Source organism: Bufo bufo, chromosome 3 (genome assembly GCF_905171765.1).
Source record: "Bufo bufo chromosome 3, aBufBuf1.1, whole genome shotgun sequence".
Classification (NCBI taxonomy): Eukaryota; Metazoa; Chordata; class Amphibia; order Anura; family Bufonidae; genus Bufo; species Bufo bufo.
Genome location: NC_053391.1, coordinates 282,113,175 through 282,129,662, shown reverse-complemented (window position 1 = coordinate 282,129,662; position 16,488 = coordinate 282,113,175). Strand labels below are relative to the sequence as shown.

General features: G+C 43.7%; 1 protein-coding gene across 1 annotated transcript in view; it reads right to left on the bottom strand.

The window, feature by feature from the left end:
* TULP1 (TUB like protein 1) overlaps positions 1-16,488 on the bottom strand; it is a 667,605-nt gene that overhangs the window by 243,555 nt on the left and 407,562 nt on the right. Inside the window, exon 9 of the mRNA XM_040422218.1 lies at positions 12,684-12,855. Coding sequence (XP_040278152.1) covers positions 12,684-12,855 — 172 coding nt within the window. The remainder of the gene's footprint in view (positions 1-12,683; positions 12,856-16,488) is intronic.

The following is a 16,488-nucleotide window of genomic DNA, read 5'->3' as shown; positions in this document are numbered from 1 at the left end:
GACTACCCTTCTGGTTCCTGATCTCTGGCCTCTCAAAGACTCTGCTTCGGTTTCACCATTCGTTTGGACTTTTGCTTTACAGCTTTATTTTCAATAAAGCCTTCTTATTTTCACTTATCTCTTGTTGTAGGTCTGGTTCATGGTTCCGTGACACATACCCCTTCCAGTGAATCAGATACTGCAAGGAGTTACGCACCTTCCTGACATCCACTATTTTAGACACGACATACTCGACAGCATCATTAACAAGAACCGGCGGAGGCGAGGCTTTCAATGGTACTACCGGTTCAAAATATTTTTTAAGTAGAGATTTATGGAACACATTATGAATGTGGAATGACTCGGGCAGCTCCAACCTAAATGATACCGGGTTAATCACCTCCGTGATCTTATATGGACCAATAAAACGAGGAGCAAATTTTCTAGAAGCTACCTTGAGAGATAGATTCTTGGAGGACAACCATACTTTATCCCCAACCTGAAAGTTCACCCCCCTTGAACGTCTCCTATCGGCCTTGAGTTTTTGAGAACTTTGAGCCTTTTCTAGGTTCGATTGAACCCGGGCCCAAACTGTGCACAGTTCGGAGGAGAGTTTATCAGCTTCAGGGTTAGAGGAGGAGACGGACGACCCAGAATGAAAACGGGGATGAAAACCATGGTTACAAAAGAAAGGGGAGACCCCAGCAGAAGAATTGACACGGTTATTCAGAGCAAATTCAGCCAACGGAAGGAATTTGACCCATAATTGCTGGTCATCATCAACATACAACCTCAGGAATTGTTCCACAGACTGATTAAGGTGTTCAGTCTGCCCATTACTCTCAGGATGGTAGGCGGAAGAAAAAGACAACGAAATTTTACATCTTTGACAGAAGGCCCTCCAGAATTTGGATACAAACTGCACACCCCTGTCCGAAACAATATTTTCCGGGATGCCATGTAAACGAACAATCTCTCTCACAAAAATAGATGCCAGGGTTTTAGCATTCGGAAGTTTAGACAGGGGAATGAAATGAACCATCTTGCTAAACCTATCGACCACTACCCAAACCACAGTCTTACCCTCCGCCAGCGGTAGGTCAGTTATAAAGTCCATCGAGATATGGGACCAGGGTCTACTGGGAATGGGTAGGGGTCGTAGGTTACCAGCAGGGCGAGTCCTAAGTGTCTTAGACCTGGCACAAACCTCACAGGCTGACACGTAGGACTTAACATCCCTGGTCAGAGTGGGCCACCAATAAGATCTAGAAACCAGATCCTTAGTGCTCTCAATACCCGGATGTCCACAAAAGGCAGAATCGTGACACTCACCCAACAGCTGGAGACTAAATTGTACGGGAACAAACAACTTATCTGTTGGGGTGGATGCCGGTGCCAGATGTTGTTCAGCCTTAATGCGAGCCGAGATATCCTGGGTTAGAGCCGCTAAGAAGATGTTTGCTGGTAGGATGGATTCAGGCGGCGTCTCAGTGGGTTGAAAAGCATGGAAGCTCCGAGATAATGCGTCTGCCTTCACATTTTTACTTCCCGGGCCTGAACGTAATGGAGAAATCAAAACGGGTAAAAAACAGAGCCCATCGGGCTTGTCGGGGATTCAACCTCTTAGCGGACTCGAGAAACATTAGGTTTTTATGGTCAGTGACAACAGTTACTCGATGCCTTGCCCCCTCCAAAAAATGTCTCCACTCCTCAAATGCCCATTTAATGGCCAACAGCTCCCTATTCCCTATGTCGTAGTTTCTCTCTGTGGGAGAGAATTTCCTAGAGAAGAAGGCACACGGTCTCAGGTTAGTGAGGCTAGCAGGACCTTGTGAAAGGACTGCTCCTGCGCCGTCCTCGGACGCATCCACCTCCACAATAAAGGGTCTCTCCTGATCAGGCTGGATCAGAATGGGAGCGCTACTAAATGCCTTTTTTAATGTTTCAAATGAAGAAATGGCCTTGGTAGACCAATTCTCCAAATCCGCCCCTTTCTTAGTAAGGTCGGTCAATGGCTTAGCAATTACAGAAAAATTCATGATAAATTTACGGTAGTAATTAGCGAAACCCAAAAACCGTTGTAAAGCCTTTAAGGATGAAGGCCTTACCCATTCCTTAATTGCTAAAACCTTACCAGGATCCATCTTAAAGGCGTGAGGAGTCAAAACATGCCCTAGAAACAGTATCTCCTGTACACCGAAGACACATTTCTCTTGCTTAGCGGATAGCTGGTTCTCCCTCAACACCTCTAATACTTGCTTGACATGGGACACATGAGATTCGAAATCATGAGAGAATATCAAAATGTCGTCAAGATAGACAATAATAAATTTACCTAAGAACTCCCTAAGAATATCGTTCATTAAGTTTTGGAACACAGCTGGGGCATTGCTGAGTCCAAAAGGCATCACCTGATATTCAAAGTGTCCTATCGGAGTATTGAACGCTGTCTTCCATTCGTCTCCCTCCTTGATTCGGATTAGATTGTATGCCCCTTTCAGGTCAATCTTGGAAAACCAGGTTGCCCCCAAAACCTGGTTAAATAAATCCGGAATCAATGGGAGAGAGTATCTATTTTGGACAGTGATTTTATTTAATCTCCGGTAATCAATACAAGGCCTAAGACCACCATCCTTCTTTTTAACAAAGAAAAACCCTGCTCCCATAGGAGAGACTGAAGGTCTAATATGCCCTTTAGCAAGGCTCTCCTTAATATAATCTTCCATAGCCTTGCGTTCGGGCCCTGAAAGATTATAAATTCGACCTTTAGGAAATTCGGCACCCTCAATTAGCTCTATGGCGCAATCATAAGGTCTATGGGGGGGTAGAACCTCTGGAGTAAGGGACGAGAACACATCAGAATATTCCTTAATAACAGAGGGTAATGTATTAGACCTTACTGAAACCCCAGCCTGGACCACGGACAAGCATGAGTCACACTTAGGTCCCCATTTCACCAACTCTCTAACTCGTCTGTCAAGTCGGACAACTAGGGTCATCAACTCCTCTAAGGTCTCAGGAATTTGGTAATTGACCAATAGATCTCTTAAATTATCAGATAGACCAGACCTAAACTGACTCTTCAGGGCTGGTTCATTCCATCCTGAGAGGACACACCACCGTCTGAATTGGGTGCAATACTCCTCCGCAGGGAGATGGCCCTGAACCAGTGCCCTAGGAGCTGTCTCGGCTACCAGGGCCCTGTCTGGTTCGTCATAGAGGGTACCCAGGGCCTGAAAAAACCCCTCCACAGAAGTTAGACAACTGGCCCCAGGAGGTAACGAAAATGCCCAGTCCTGGGGTTCACCCTGTAGTAGAGAAATGATAATCCCCGCGCGTTGGCTCTCGGGACCGGAGGACACGGGGCGCAAACGGAAGTAGAGTTTGCAATTCTCCTTAAAGGAGAGAAACCTCTTCCGGTCTCCAGAAAAGGGTTCTGGGAGCTTGATCTGGGGTTTAAAAATATGGACTGGAGGACAGAGGAGTGGAAGAACCTTGCCCTAACTCACAAGAACAGAGTTTCTCTCCTAGCTCCTGCACCCTCTGTGTCAAGTTAGAGACATGGTCAGTCAGGGTAGTAAGAGGATTCATGATACAGTGGTTATTTGGCCAGTTAATCTGTAACGGTCACGTCCACACACACACAGGGGGAAGGGTAGTGACCACTGCGCTCCACCCTCACCCCTGGCCCTGCCTACTTGCCTCACGAGTCCTGATGACAGGGGACAACTGGACGGCAATCCCTAACTTAGGATATGTGCAGGGAAGACAGACAAGACAAAATACGGAACATGAACGGACCGGGTCAGAACCAAGACAGTACAACGGATTAAGCAAAGAATGGTCAGGAGAAGCTGGGGTCAAATACCAGGAGAGTAGCGAAGTACAAGAGGAGTCCTAAGAGAGTAGTCAGGTGGGAGCCGAGGTCACAATACCAGGATGTATGCGCAGTACAGGAGGAGCAGGCAGAGGATCGTCAGGGAACAGGATCAGGTAAATATTCAGTAGTCCAACAAATAGCCAGGAACCTAGAAATTAACAGGCAACCTGTAGCCAGCAGGCTGCCTGTATTTATAGTGGGGAGTGAGGGTCATGTGACGTGGCCAGCATCACATGACCGACAGACCAACCAGTCGAGCACCGAGTGATCAGCTCGGCGCTCAAGGCAGACTCGGAGCAGGGAGCCACCCAGCTAGTAAAGCCGCCCTGGGAATGAGGTCAAACACAGAACCTCATTCCAAAAGCTAAGCAACAGTTCTGCGGCCAATGGGGGACCGAGTGCTCCTTCGGAACCCCGTGACATGTGCACTGTCTTCGTATGAAGTTTCAATAAAGCCGCAACAGAATATCTACTTTGGTGAGTGCCGCTAATCTTTTCCTCTCTTCTCTACACATAGTGAATATAATAATTTAACCCAAGATACAAAATGGTCTACAAATCCCATTGTCTTCAATGTAGCAAATAAAAAGGGCCATTCTATCGTATCAAAGGCTTTTATAGCGTCTATAGTTATAATCATACGTTCTCCACAGTTCAGGGGCTCCAACTGGGTTCCCATAAAGTATCTGATTATGTTGTCACTTGTAGTTCTACCTCGCATAAATCCCGACTGATCCTCGTGAATGATCCCAGGCGCCACTCTCCCAAGTCTATCTGCAAGAATCCGTGCTAATATTTTATTATCGGTATTGATTAATGAGATAGGGCGATATGAATCCGGGATCTCCGGGTCTTTACCTGGTTTTAGTATTAAGGTTATTAAGGCTTCTCTAACAGAATCTGGAAGTTTCCCCATTTCCCTCGAAGCTGTCCACATTGTGAGCAGTACTTCCTTATATTGGGCATATATTTCAAATGGAATACCATCTGTTCCTGGGGTCTTGTTCTTAGTTATCTTGGACAGTATTGTATCTACTTCAGCCGAATCTAAAGGGACTTCTAGGGTTTCTCTCTGATCTGCAGTTATTTTAGTAATAATAATTTTCCCTAGGAATTGTTGTAATTCCCCCACGCTCTTATTTACCTTACTACTATATATATCTTCAAAAGATTCCCTAAGAAGCTCTAATTTTTCTTTTTGTTCGACAATTTTATTATCAGATTTATCTATCAGACAGTGAATATATTTATTATGTTTGGTCTGAGTTGCCACCAGGGCAGCCAACTTCTTACCCGGTATATGTGCAAGAATATAATTATCCCTTACGTAGTTTTCTTTTTGTTGTTCAGCCATTACCTGTAAATCACTTTCCAGTTTAACCACCTTATCTGTCCATTCTTTATAATTATGTGCAGTAGGATTATCGATATATTTATTTTCAGATCTTTCCACTTCAGTTTCCAAATTAGTAATTTTTTTCCTATTTTCCTTCCGATATATTATAGTGTATTTAGTGATAATTCCTCTTATATATGCCTTTGCGGCCTCCCAAACCATATTGTTCCCAGCTGAACCCTCATTTATCTCAAAGTATTCCCCAATATCTTTCAATATTTTATCGTGAGTACCCATTATATTAATCCATCCTATAGTTATATTCAACCTTCTTTATTTTTTTCATTGTTTTTATATTTACAATAATTGAGTTGTGATCTGAAATTCCCCGGCGTCCATACTTCACCTGTTCAATATCTTGTGCCCCTTTATTATCCGTGAAAACTAAATCAATCCGTGACAAACACCTGTGAGTTTTAGAGAAGCATGAATATCTTTTTAATTTTGAGTGCATTACCCTCCATATTTTGATCCAGCCTAGTTCTGCTATAATATCTTTTAATTTGGACCCTCAATTATTTGGTTGGAAATTATTTACTCTACATCTGTCCATTTTTCCATCCATTACAATATTATTAGTCTCCCATTAGCAAAAATGGTTTATCGCCTAACTTAAGTACAAACTCATTAATTTTTAATAACACCTCTAATCTAAAGGGTGGAGGTATATATACATTTGCAATAATCCAGGGTCTACCTTCCAGTATACAGTCCATAAAAACATATCAACCTTCCTCATCTATTACTGTTTTTATTATTTTAATGTCTATGTTCCTATGGACTAATATACTCACCTCTCTAGCATACGATGAAAAAACTAAGTGGAACGCGTACTGCATCCACGGCCTAGCCACCCCCATTATTGTCTCACTTGTGAGGTGAGTTTCTTGTAGGTAGACTATAGCAGGGAGAGACCTGTGAATTGCATCAAAAACTGCCACTCTTTTTATTCCCTTACTCAGCCCTCTAATGTTCCAGGAAATTATTCTCATAAGGTCTGTGTCACATGTTCATTCTCCACATCCTATTGCAGTATAGGGAACCAGGGAAAGAGGGAGGGACAACGGAGGGGCAGTATGCGGTAGGGAAAAAGCAGCGAGAAGGAAAAAAAAAAAATAATAATAATAATTTTTCTTTCTTTTTTTTCTTTGTTTTAAAATTTATATTTTTTTACTTTCCCTTCTTTTCCAGTCTTCCTCCCGCTTCCCTCCCAGGAACGAACGCCGCCACAGGCTGCATAACCCTCTCTAACCCACCCTTCATGGTTGGTCCAGATTAACCTCAAAACCTGGGCCTCTCCCTTGCATTGCACCCTCCCGAATGTACCCCAGCCCTATTAATACCTAATTTTTTTTATTTTCTCTTTAATCCATTCCCCCACCGCCTCTGCCGTGTCAAAGAACCAGGTTTTATTCTCCCATTCAACTCTCAATTTTGGCAGGAAACATCATTGAGTATTTGACATTATTTTGGCGCAGCGTCTTTTTTACTTCAATATAGTAACTTCTTTCTCTAGCTGTTTCTCTTGCATAATCCGAGAATAACATTATTGTTGTGCCCGTATATTCTAAATTCCCTTTTTTTCTTGCCCTGCGCAATACCTCCTCCTTATCTCTAGCCGATAGAAAATCAATTATTATTGGTCGTGGTCTTGTACCAGGGGGAGGGAGCCTTGCCCACAATCTATGATCTCGCTCTATATAATTCTTAGTCTGAAATATCCTGACCCAGTTGTTTCCTTAACCAAGCTTGTATAAAGCCACACGGGTCTCGTCTCTCTACTCCCTCCGGGAACCCCAGACATCTCAGATTAAGCCTCCTAGACCTATTTTCAAGGTCCAGTATTTTATTTTTAAGTACTATATTTTCCTCTTTTAGCACATTTTTTTCTTTGACTATTGTCTGCAGTAGGTCCTCAGAATCGGATGTTCTCTTCTCCAGTTCCGATAACCTTGCTTTTTATTTTTGTAAATCTGTCCTGAGGAATCCCACCGTCTCCTTAATATATCCAGTCTGGAGAGAGAGGTCCTGTATTGCCAGGTTACATTTTTTTATTTCTTGGAATACATCCTGCAAACTAGGCGCCTGTTCCTCCTGAGTGGGGACAGTTTTTTCGGCCTCTTTTAGCTGTTTCTTACCGCTCTCCCCAGACTGGAGTTCAATATCAGTCTCGTATTGGCGTTTTCTATCGGCCTAAGGGACTCCACCTCCTGAATTTGGAAAAATATCTTCTTTCTTCCTCCTAGGGGGGCTAATCTGTCCACCCATATTTGTCAACACTTGTTGTTTCAGTTTGTTTCTGCCCGCTTAAACATCGGGGAGATCGAGGTATTTAATTCTGGTTGGGTTTTCCCCCTTTTTCCTGCCCCCTGCCTAGCCATTTCGAAGCCCTTCCCCCCCCCTTTTTTCTCCTTTTTCCCTTCCCTTCCCCTTTTCTTTCCTCTCTTTCCTGTCCTCTCCTTTCCTTTTTCCTTATTGTTCCCCCTTTCCAGCTACCGCCTATTAACTATCAGTATTTCATCTACTGTTTACAATCATCACCTTAATAAAATAGTGTATGCAATCCTTGTCTATTTATGAGTTGCTAATATGCAGTAGTTCATTCAAAACACCTTGTTAGTTGTTAATGTTGCATAACAGGGTTTCTTCCAGATACTGTTCGTCCACCCAAAAAACAGCATAAATGATATCAAGACCACCGGACTTCAATCCAGGTTGGTGAAACATTGCTGTTATAAAAGTTCAAATTTAGTCCCAGATGTTATTAGCTATTAGTAATTTATAGAAAAGTTCCTTCAAGTACAACTCCACTTCTCCCCCTCTGCCTGGGTATCAACCAATCCATAGGCCCGTACTGCACTGTGAATAATGCGAATCAAAGGTGCAAGTTAGTCCCAGATGTTATTAATAATATTCAAGGGGAGAAAAGAAATTGCTACCACATAACATATAAAAGGAAATAAAAAGGGAGAGGAGACAAAAGGGGAGAGGTCCAGAATTTTACAATCCTCAATATTCTTTAGGTTCCGATATAGCAGTATAGCCTCGGAGGGCCGGGGGAGAGGGGGCTCCCACAAGGTTTTATATTCATATAGCACAACTTCTGCAGTACAACTTTCATCCATTCCCCGCATTGACAGATGATTCATACACACCAGATCAGATTCTTCGGATAGCATCTTGGTATTAAGTTTACATGAATGGCTTCCCGTCTGGCCTTAATGATATGAGGCCTGCTACTTCTATTTCCACACTCGGAATCAGTGCCTTTTTTTTATCCAACTTTATAGCCAGAGGTGCCAGGCAATAGTTCCTTCCGTACCGCCGCCTAGCCCCTTCCAATACCTCTGTCGACGCTTATCTTCAAGATGTGGGCAGTCAGGGTTACAGACTATCGGGGATAAGGGGGGGGGGACGCCAACCAAAACCCCAGAGATGGACTTTTTAGGATCGGTTTAGGCAGCCCAGATCTCCCCAGCTCTCACCCGCTTAAACCGTTTGCCTCACCTTCTTTTATCAGCCAGTCTGATCACCGCAATTCTGGTCCAGCAGCGGGGGCTTTACATCTCACCTCAGGTACAGTTCTCATCCAAAGGGGGGCGGGAGCGGTGAGGCTCACCATGCGCATCGGTTCTCCTCCTCCCCTCGCGTCCGCGACTCCTCTCTCCCGCTTGAGCCACTGTCTGTGTCTGTACTCAACCCGTCTCAGCTCCCTCTCTCCCTCCACATCGAGAACCAACCGAACAGCAACCCACACACAGCGGAGCGGAGAGACCGGGCGGCAAATCGGGTGATTAGAGAAGGGGCAGTAAAGAAGCCAGGCAGAAAGGCGGCGGCCGGGAAGAAGTCTCACATGGGCTGGAGGCTGGTCATCCGGGAGGAAGGTGCGCGCGTTACCTGTGCACGCCCGCACACATGCTGCTCCCCCTGTGCTTTTTAAAGAGTGTTTTCTACCTCAGATGGCACACACTGGACACAATATAATGGGCACTGAAATGCAATATCTGTGGAAAACTTGCAATTTTCATTTTGCACAGTCCCCTGCTCATTAATTCTTACAAAACATCTGTGTGTTCAAAATGTTCACTTCACTCCTCAATACATACATTATAGAAGAGTCACTTCTTGGGAGTTCCATTTATTATTTTACTCCAGAGCCTTTACAGTTGTCAGCACAAGATGCGTAAATCACCAGAATGCACCTTTATTCCGCATGTGCTCTTTTACTCCTGAGCCGTATGGTATATGCAGGCAAAAGATTAAGGCTACATGTAATGTTTCTCTAAACAGGAAGCCCAGGATAATTATAAGAAGGCTTACTTTTCAGACTGGGAGACAGTGGACACAACATATTGGGTACTGAAATGGTATATGTGTGTAAAAATAGAAATTTTCACTTTTCATTTTCACGGCCAAGTGTTTCCAAATTCTATAAAACCCCTGTTTGGCCAGATGCTCACTGCAACCGTTGAAATATTCCATGGGGGGTGTCGTTTCAAAATGGGGTCACTTCTTTGGGACTTCTACAGTAGGGTTACCTCAGGGTGTCTGCAAATGCGACATGGCACCTGAAAATGATTCCAGTGAAATCTACCCTCCAAAAGCCATATGGTGCTCTTGCTGCCTTCTGATCCCTGCTGTAGGCCCATACAGCAATTTACAGCCACATATGAGGTGTTTCTGTATTCAGGAGAAAATTGATAAATTGTGGGGTGCATTTTTACGACCACAAATAGGATATTGTCTTATTTAATAAAACATTGGTAACAAATTATGGGGTGCATTACATCCCATTAACCCCTTGAAAATGAAATGAAAAATTTGAGCCTAAAGCTACATTTTCTTGCAATATATGTAATTTTTCATTTTCACAGCCAAGTCTTTCTAAATCCTATGAAAAGCATATTGGGCTAAAATGCTCACTGTATCCCTTAAAAAATTCCAAAATGGGGTCACATTTTGGGGGCTTCAACTGTAGGGGTAGCTTAGGGTGCCTTCAAGTGCATCATATCACCCAAAAACTATTACAGCAAAATCTGCCATCTGTCCATACAGCAGTTTTTGACAACATATGGGGTGTTTCTGTAAACTGCAGTATCAGGATAATAAATATTGAGTTTTTTTGGGCTATTAACCCTTGCTATATTATAGAAAAAAATGGATAAATCTGAAAAATCTGTTAAAAAATTAAAAATTTCACCTCCATTTTCTTTTTAATTCTTGTGAAACACCTAAATGGCTAACAAAGTTTATAAAATCTGTTTTCAATAACTTGATGGCAAAAGATAAGGGCTACATGCAATTTTCACTTTGCAACATCTGCTGTGAATTAATTTTTGCAAAACACCTGAGGGGTGTGGTCTTTAAAAACAGAGTCACTTCTGGGGGGACGTCTTTTTTTATATTTCACCTCAAAGTCTCTCTGTAGTGCTTCCGTGGGGTTCTGTGCCTCCGTTCCGCACCGCGCCTTCCGGATTGTGGACTCATTCAAGTGAATGGGTCCACATCTGTGATGCGGTGCACAAACGGCTTGTTGTTTGTGGCCTTAAAAGCAGATAAATTCAAATTTAGAAAATTGAGAATTTTTCAAAATTTTCAGTAAATTTGGAATTTAATAAATAAAGTGAATTATATCAACTAAAATTTTCCATTTTCCACTTCCAATCATGAAGTACAATGTATTGCGAGAACAATCTCACAATGGTTTGGATAAGTAAAAGCATTCCAAAGTTATTACCACATAAAGTGATGCATGTCAAATTTCCAAAAAACAGCCTGGTCCTTAAGGTGAAAAATGGCAAGATCCGTAAGGGGTTAATGATAGAACAACTTGTTTAGAAAAACTACAAATGCAACTGTTCAGCCACCAAATGCAGTGCTATGTGCACAGTGACATTCTACAAACATCTAATTAATGACTAAATTTAATGACTAAAATTTTATGTGTGAGGCATTCTTTTTAGGGCTCATGCATACGTGTGTGCCCTTTGCCCATCTATAAGGGCACTGGCTGTGTGCACTCCGTATCATGGATGCGGACCGATTGACTTGAATGGGTTTGAAATCCTCAAGGTACGGAACAGTGCAGAGCGGAAACACATATCGGAAGCACTACAAAACGCTTCCATGGGACTTTGGTCCGTGCATCTGCAGTGCAAAAAATAAAAGAACATGTTCTATTTTTTGGGCAGTGTGGACCATATCTTGCGGATTGGGGACCCATTCAAGTGAATGGGTCCACATCCACAAACGATGTGCACCGCTATTCAACAGTGTTCTTAGCAATTTCAAGTATCAACTATTTTGGAAGATTACAGTGCATTGGTTGTACTGTATAAAAACTCTGGGAGAGATTTATCAAACTAGTCTAAAGTAGAACTGGCTTAGTTGCCTATATCAACCAATCAACCAATGGCATATACAGACCCATTCACTTGAGTGGGTCCACAATCCGCAAGATTCAGCCCGCACCGCAAAAAAATATAACATGTTCTATTTTTTGGATGCGGAAGCACAGACCGAAATCCCACAGAAGTGAATGGGTCTGCATCTGTGATTCATTAAAGTGAGTGGGTCCGCATCCGTGATACAGAGCACACACGGAAGGTGCCCATATATTGCAGACCCACTGTTTACCAGCCACAATACGGGCATGGGTCGCACACGTTGGTGTGCATGAGCCCTAAGAGGGAATGCATGTATAATAGAATCCATCTTCAGTATTAATATCTCATTTTATTTATTTATTTTGGAATATTGTTAAATTTGTTACATATGTCTTTTTGTAGTAGTGTTTTAAAAGGCAATAATTGCCGGTACATTTTATCTCTAATAATTGACTCATACAATCTACCTTACCTTTATTCAGTTACACAATAAACCATTCACATTTGATGGAATTTCTTGCCTTCCTATCCCTAATATATATTGTATAAGGCCTTTTTCACATGAGCGTGATGGATTAGGTCCGGATGCGTTCAGGGTGCGTTCAGTGAAAGTTGCACCATTTTGCAAGCGAGTTCAGTCAGTTTTGTCTGCGATTGTGTTCAGTTGTTCAGCTTTTTCCTCACTGGTGCAATGCGTTTTTATGTGTTTTTCACGCGCGTGATGAAAACTGAAGGTTTACAAACAACATCTCTTAGCAACCATCAGTGAAAAACGTATCGCATCTGCACTTGCTTGCGGATGCAATGCGTTTTTCACTGAAGCCCCATTCACTTCTGCAGGGCCAGGGCTGCGTGAAAAATGCAGAATATAGAACACGTTGCTTTTTTCACAAAAAGCAGAACTGATACGAGAAAAAAAAGCTCATGTACACAGAACCATTGAAATGAATGGGTCAGTATTCAGTATTTCACATCACGCATTGTACCCACGCGGAAAACTTGCTCTTGTGAAATGACTCTAAAGCTCTGTTTTTTGACTTACCATCATCTGAGTGGACAATTTGAAAGTTCTTGATAGAAGGGTGTGTCACACGTCCACGAAAGTTCAGAACATAAGACTGTGTTTCATCATTCCACACTGGGCTCTTGTTATGTAACTCTATAACATTCTCCATGTTCTTGTTCTGCCATCGTTGGAGTAGTCCATCATTATCCTATTAGAAAAGGATCAGTAATCATTAAAAAAACTATTTGTACTGTTATGATATCTTAAAGGGAATGTGTCATCAAAAAATGACCTATTGTTTAAACCACATTTTTATGTTAAACATAGAACTTAGATTTTTTGTGATTTTTTAATTTTATTTTCCCATGCTACTATATATACAGTATATATATTTAAAGCATACCTGAGTTTAAAAAAAATTGTACTTTTTGCACAGCTATAACTGTGAAGGAGCATGTCTTTTTTGGGATTCTCTAAGATTATTCCATGTTTCAGCTGCACAGCTAGTTGCATTTCACTCAGAAGCAGGGGGCATATCCCCTGTAACATCTACCATCACTGTACTGCTGTGACATCCTTTCCCTTACTTCCCACTTTTTTTCAGCTCTGGAGCTCACAGAACAGATAAGAAGGGGGAAATCACACTTAGGCCTCTTTCACAAGGGCGTCATGGTTTTGGGCCGGATAAGATGTGGGTGCGTCATGGGAAAATGCGCAATTTTTCCGTGCGAGTGCAAAACATTTTAATGCGTTTTGCACGCGCGTAAGAAAAATCAGCAGGTTTGGTACCCAAACCTGAACTTCTTCACAGAAATTCGGGTTTGGGTTCGGTGTTGTGTAGATTGTATTATTTTATATTATAACATGGTTCTTAATACAGAATGCCTAGTACAATAGGGCTGGAGGGGTTAAAAATAAAATTTCTAACTCACATTAATCCACTTGTTTGCGGAGCCGGCTTCTCTTCTGTCTTCATCTTTGCTGTACAGAAGGAAAAGGACCTTTGATGACATCACTGCGCTCATCACATGGTCCATCACATGAACCATCACCATGGTGATGGATCATGTGACGGACCATGTTATGAGTGCAGTGACGTCACCACAGATTTTCCTGGCCTGCTGCAAAATGTCCTGTACCCCGGGGTATTTGGCAATGAGTCGCTGCACGACTAAGTTCAGGACGTGAGCCATGCACGTGTGTCATTTTTCCCTGTTTCCGCGCGCTCAGCAGATTGGCACTGTTGTCGCACACCACTTTACCAACTGTCAAATTGAGCGGGGTTAGCCACTGATCGGCCTGTGACTGCAAAGCTGAAAGGAGTGCAGGACCGGTGTGGCTCTTGGCTTCCAGGCACATCAGTCGCAGCACAGCATGGCAACGTCTCACCTGGCACGTCGAATAGGTTCTGGGGAGCTTGGGGGGCGCAGCGGAAGAGGCCGTAGCAGTGGAAAAGGAGGAGTCAGCCGAGGGGGAGACGGAGATGGAGTAGAAGGAGGAGAAGAAGAGGCAGGCCTGCATGCAATCCGTGGCGGTAACACCAAATCCACACAGGTGCCACGGGTTGCATGCTTGAATTCCGTCAGAAGGTTAACCCAGTGGGCAGTAAAAGTTATGTACCTTCCCTGCCCGTGTATGTGGTCATATGTATCTTGGCACCGACACTGTGTGCCAGAGTTAAATTCACTTTCCGCTGAACGTGGCCATATAGCTCCGGGATTCCCTTGTGGGAGAAATATTTCCTTTCGGGGACCTTCCATTGCGGTGTGCCAATGGCCACAAATTTTCTAAAGGCCACTGAGTCCACCAGTTTATTTGGAAGTAGTTGGCAGGCTAGCAGTTCCGACAAGCCAGCGGTCAGCCGTTGGGCAAGAGGGTTATCCGGCGTCATCATCTTTTTAAGCTCGAACATTTGTGCCACGGAAGCCCGCCTTGTTCCAGATGAACGCGACGATGGCACTGTGGAAGGTGGAGTGGAGGACAAATTGGAGGTAAAAGGAGAAGAGGCAGGACTTGGAGCGCCGGGAGTGTGGCTTTGTGGGTTCCGACGGTGTTGCTCCCATTGGGCTCGGTAATGGGAGGCCAGGTGTCTTCTTAAGGCAGTCGTCCCTAGGTGAGTGTTGGGCTTACCGCGACTTATGCGTTGACAGCACAGGCTGGAGATGGCAACATTATTGTCAGCAACGGACACGTTAAAAAAAAGCCCACACTGCGGAGCCATGTGCCGGCGTCCTGGGAGCGCCAGATGTGACTGTGCATGGTGGATAGCTCGTTCCAGACACATTAGCAGTCTGCTTTTTGCCTCCTGTGCACTGTAAGTTCTGCCTGCTTCTCCTCCTTCTCCTCCCTATCTGCTGCACATTCTCTCCCTCTGAACTCTCCTCCTCTTCCTCTCTTGTGGGAACCCACGTGATGTCCATCGATATGTCATCATCATCACCTTCACCACCACTAACATTAGAGATCTCGGAGTAGGCAGCAACTGTGGGGACCACCCTCCTTGAGCTGATCTGGGTACTGTCATCAGACTGCTGAGTGGCGACCGTTGATACCTCCTCTTCCTGATCTGATGCCAAGAATGGCTGCGCATCTGTAATGTCTTGGAATGGATGGGAAAATAATTCCTCTGACTCGAGCGGAGGGGATATGGTGGTGGTGTTGGAGGTGTCTTTGGGGGTGCACACAGCAGAGAGTGAAGAGGGTGCAGATAGAGAGGATGAGGAGGGTGCAGAAGCGGAAGGCTGAGTGAGACACTCAACCAAGTTTGGTGCGACCTTTGATGTAATCGCAAGCACGCACCTTCTGCAACTTCCCACTTAGTCTCCAGCCTGGCGCACCTGCACGACCCCTACCACCCCTGCGGAATGGCCTGCCTCTTTCGCTGCCTGTCATTTTCAAAATGACCCTGTGACAAAGTCCCTACAGATGAGCAGTATTTGTGGAAGAAGGTATATCACACCCCTGCCTTAATCAGTTTTTTTGGGGAGCAACTGGTATGTCACACCAGTAGAAATGATTTGTTCCAATAGCGTTTGTCACTCTGTGTAGCTGCGGTAACGCAGCAGAACCGCAAACAAATGCACTGAATATAAAAGACTGAATATAAAAAGGCAGCCAGATCAGATTTTTTTATAAGGTAGGGGGTATGTTTATGTGCTGAAACGTCTCAATTGGCTGCCCTGTACCACCTGATGGATGTGTCATGGGTCAAAGTTCTTCACAATGTAAAAGAATATGGCGCTGGCGGACATCGCCATATCTTCGCAAAGTTCACCGCGAAACGACCGACGGGCAAACCGCAAGGCCATCTCTACTCAGGATCTCAGCTAGCTCTGACATGCCCTCATTTCACATGAGCCATCTTCTTTGTCTCTGTTACTAGGGACACATTTTGCTTTATGACAGGCAGTGGACTGCAAATTAGGTGGAAGTGGGGCCCTAGTGCACATATCTCAAACTCATGGCCCTCCAGCTGTTGCAAAACTACAACTTCCAATATGTTCAGACAGCTTACAGCTACCAGTGCATGCCGGCAGTTGTAGTTTTGCAACAGTTGGAGGGCCATGAGTTTGACATCCCTGCCCTAGTGGCTGCATTTCAGGCGCATGTAGCCATATTTTTTTAATGAAATGATTTAGAAATTTGCTAGTTACACCAAGTGCAGTGACTCTTTAAAAATGTATTTTATCCAGCAATTTTCAAACTGGACAGTCTAATAATAAGTTATTATTTCCTGGTCTGTAGAGTTACTATTATCATTAGCACTACAGGCAGAATTAGGCTACTTTTACATTAACTGTTGGATTGATAACTATTTGGCGTACTAAGGTGTATAACACTA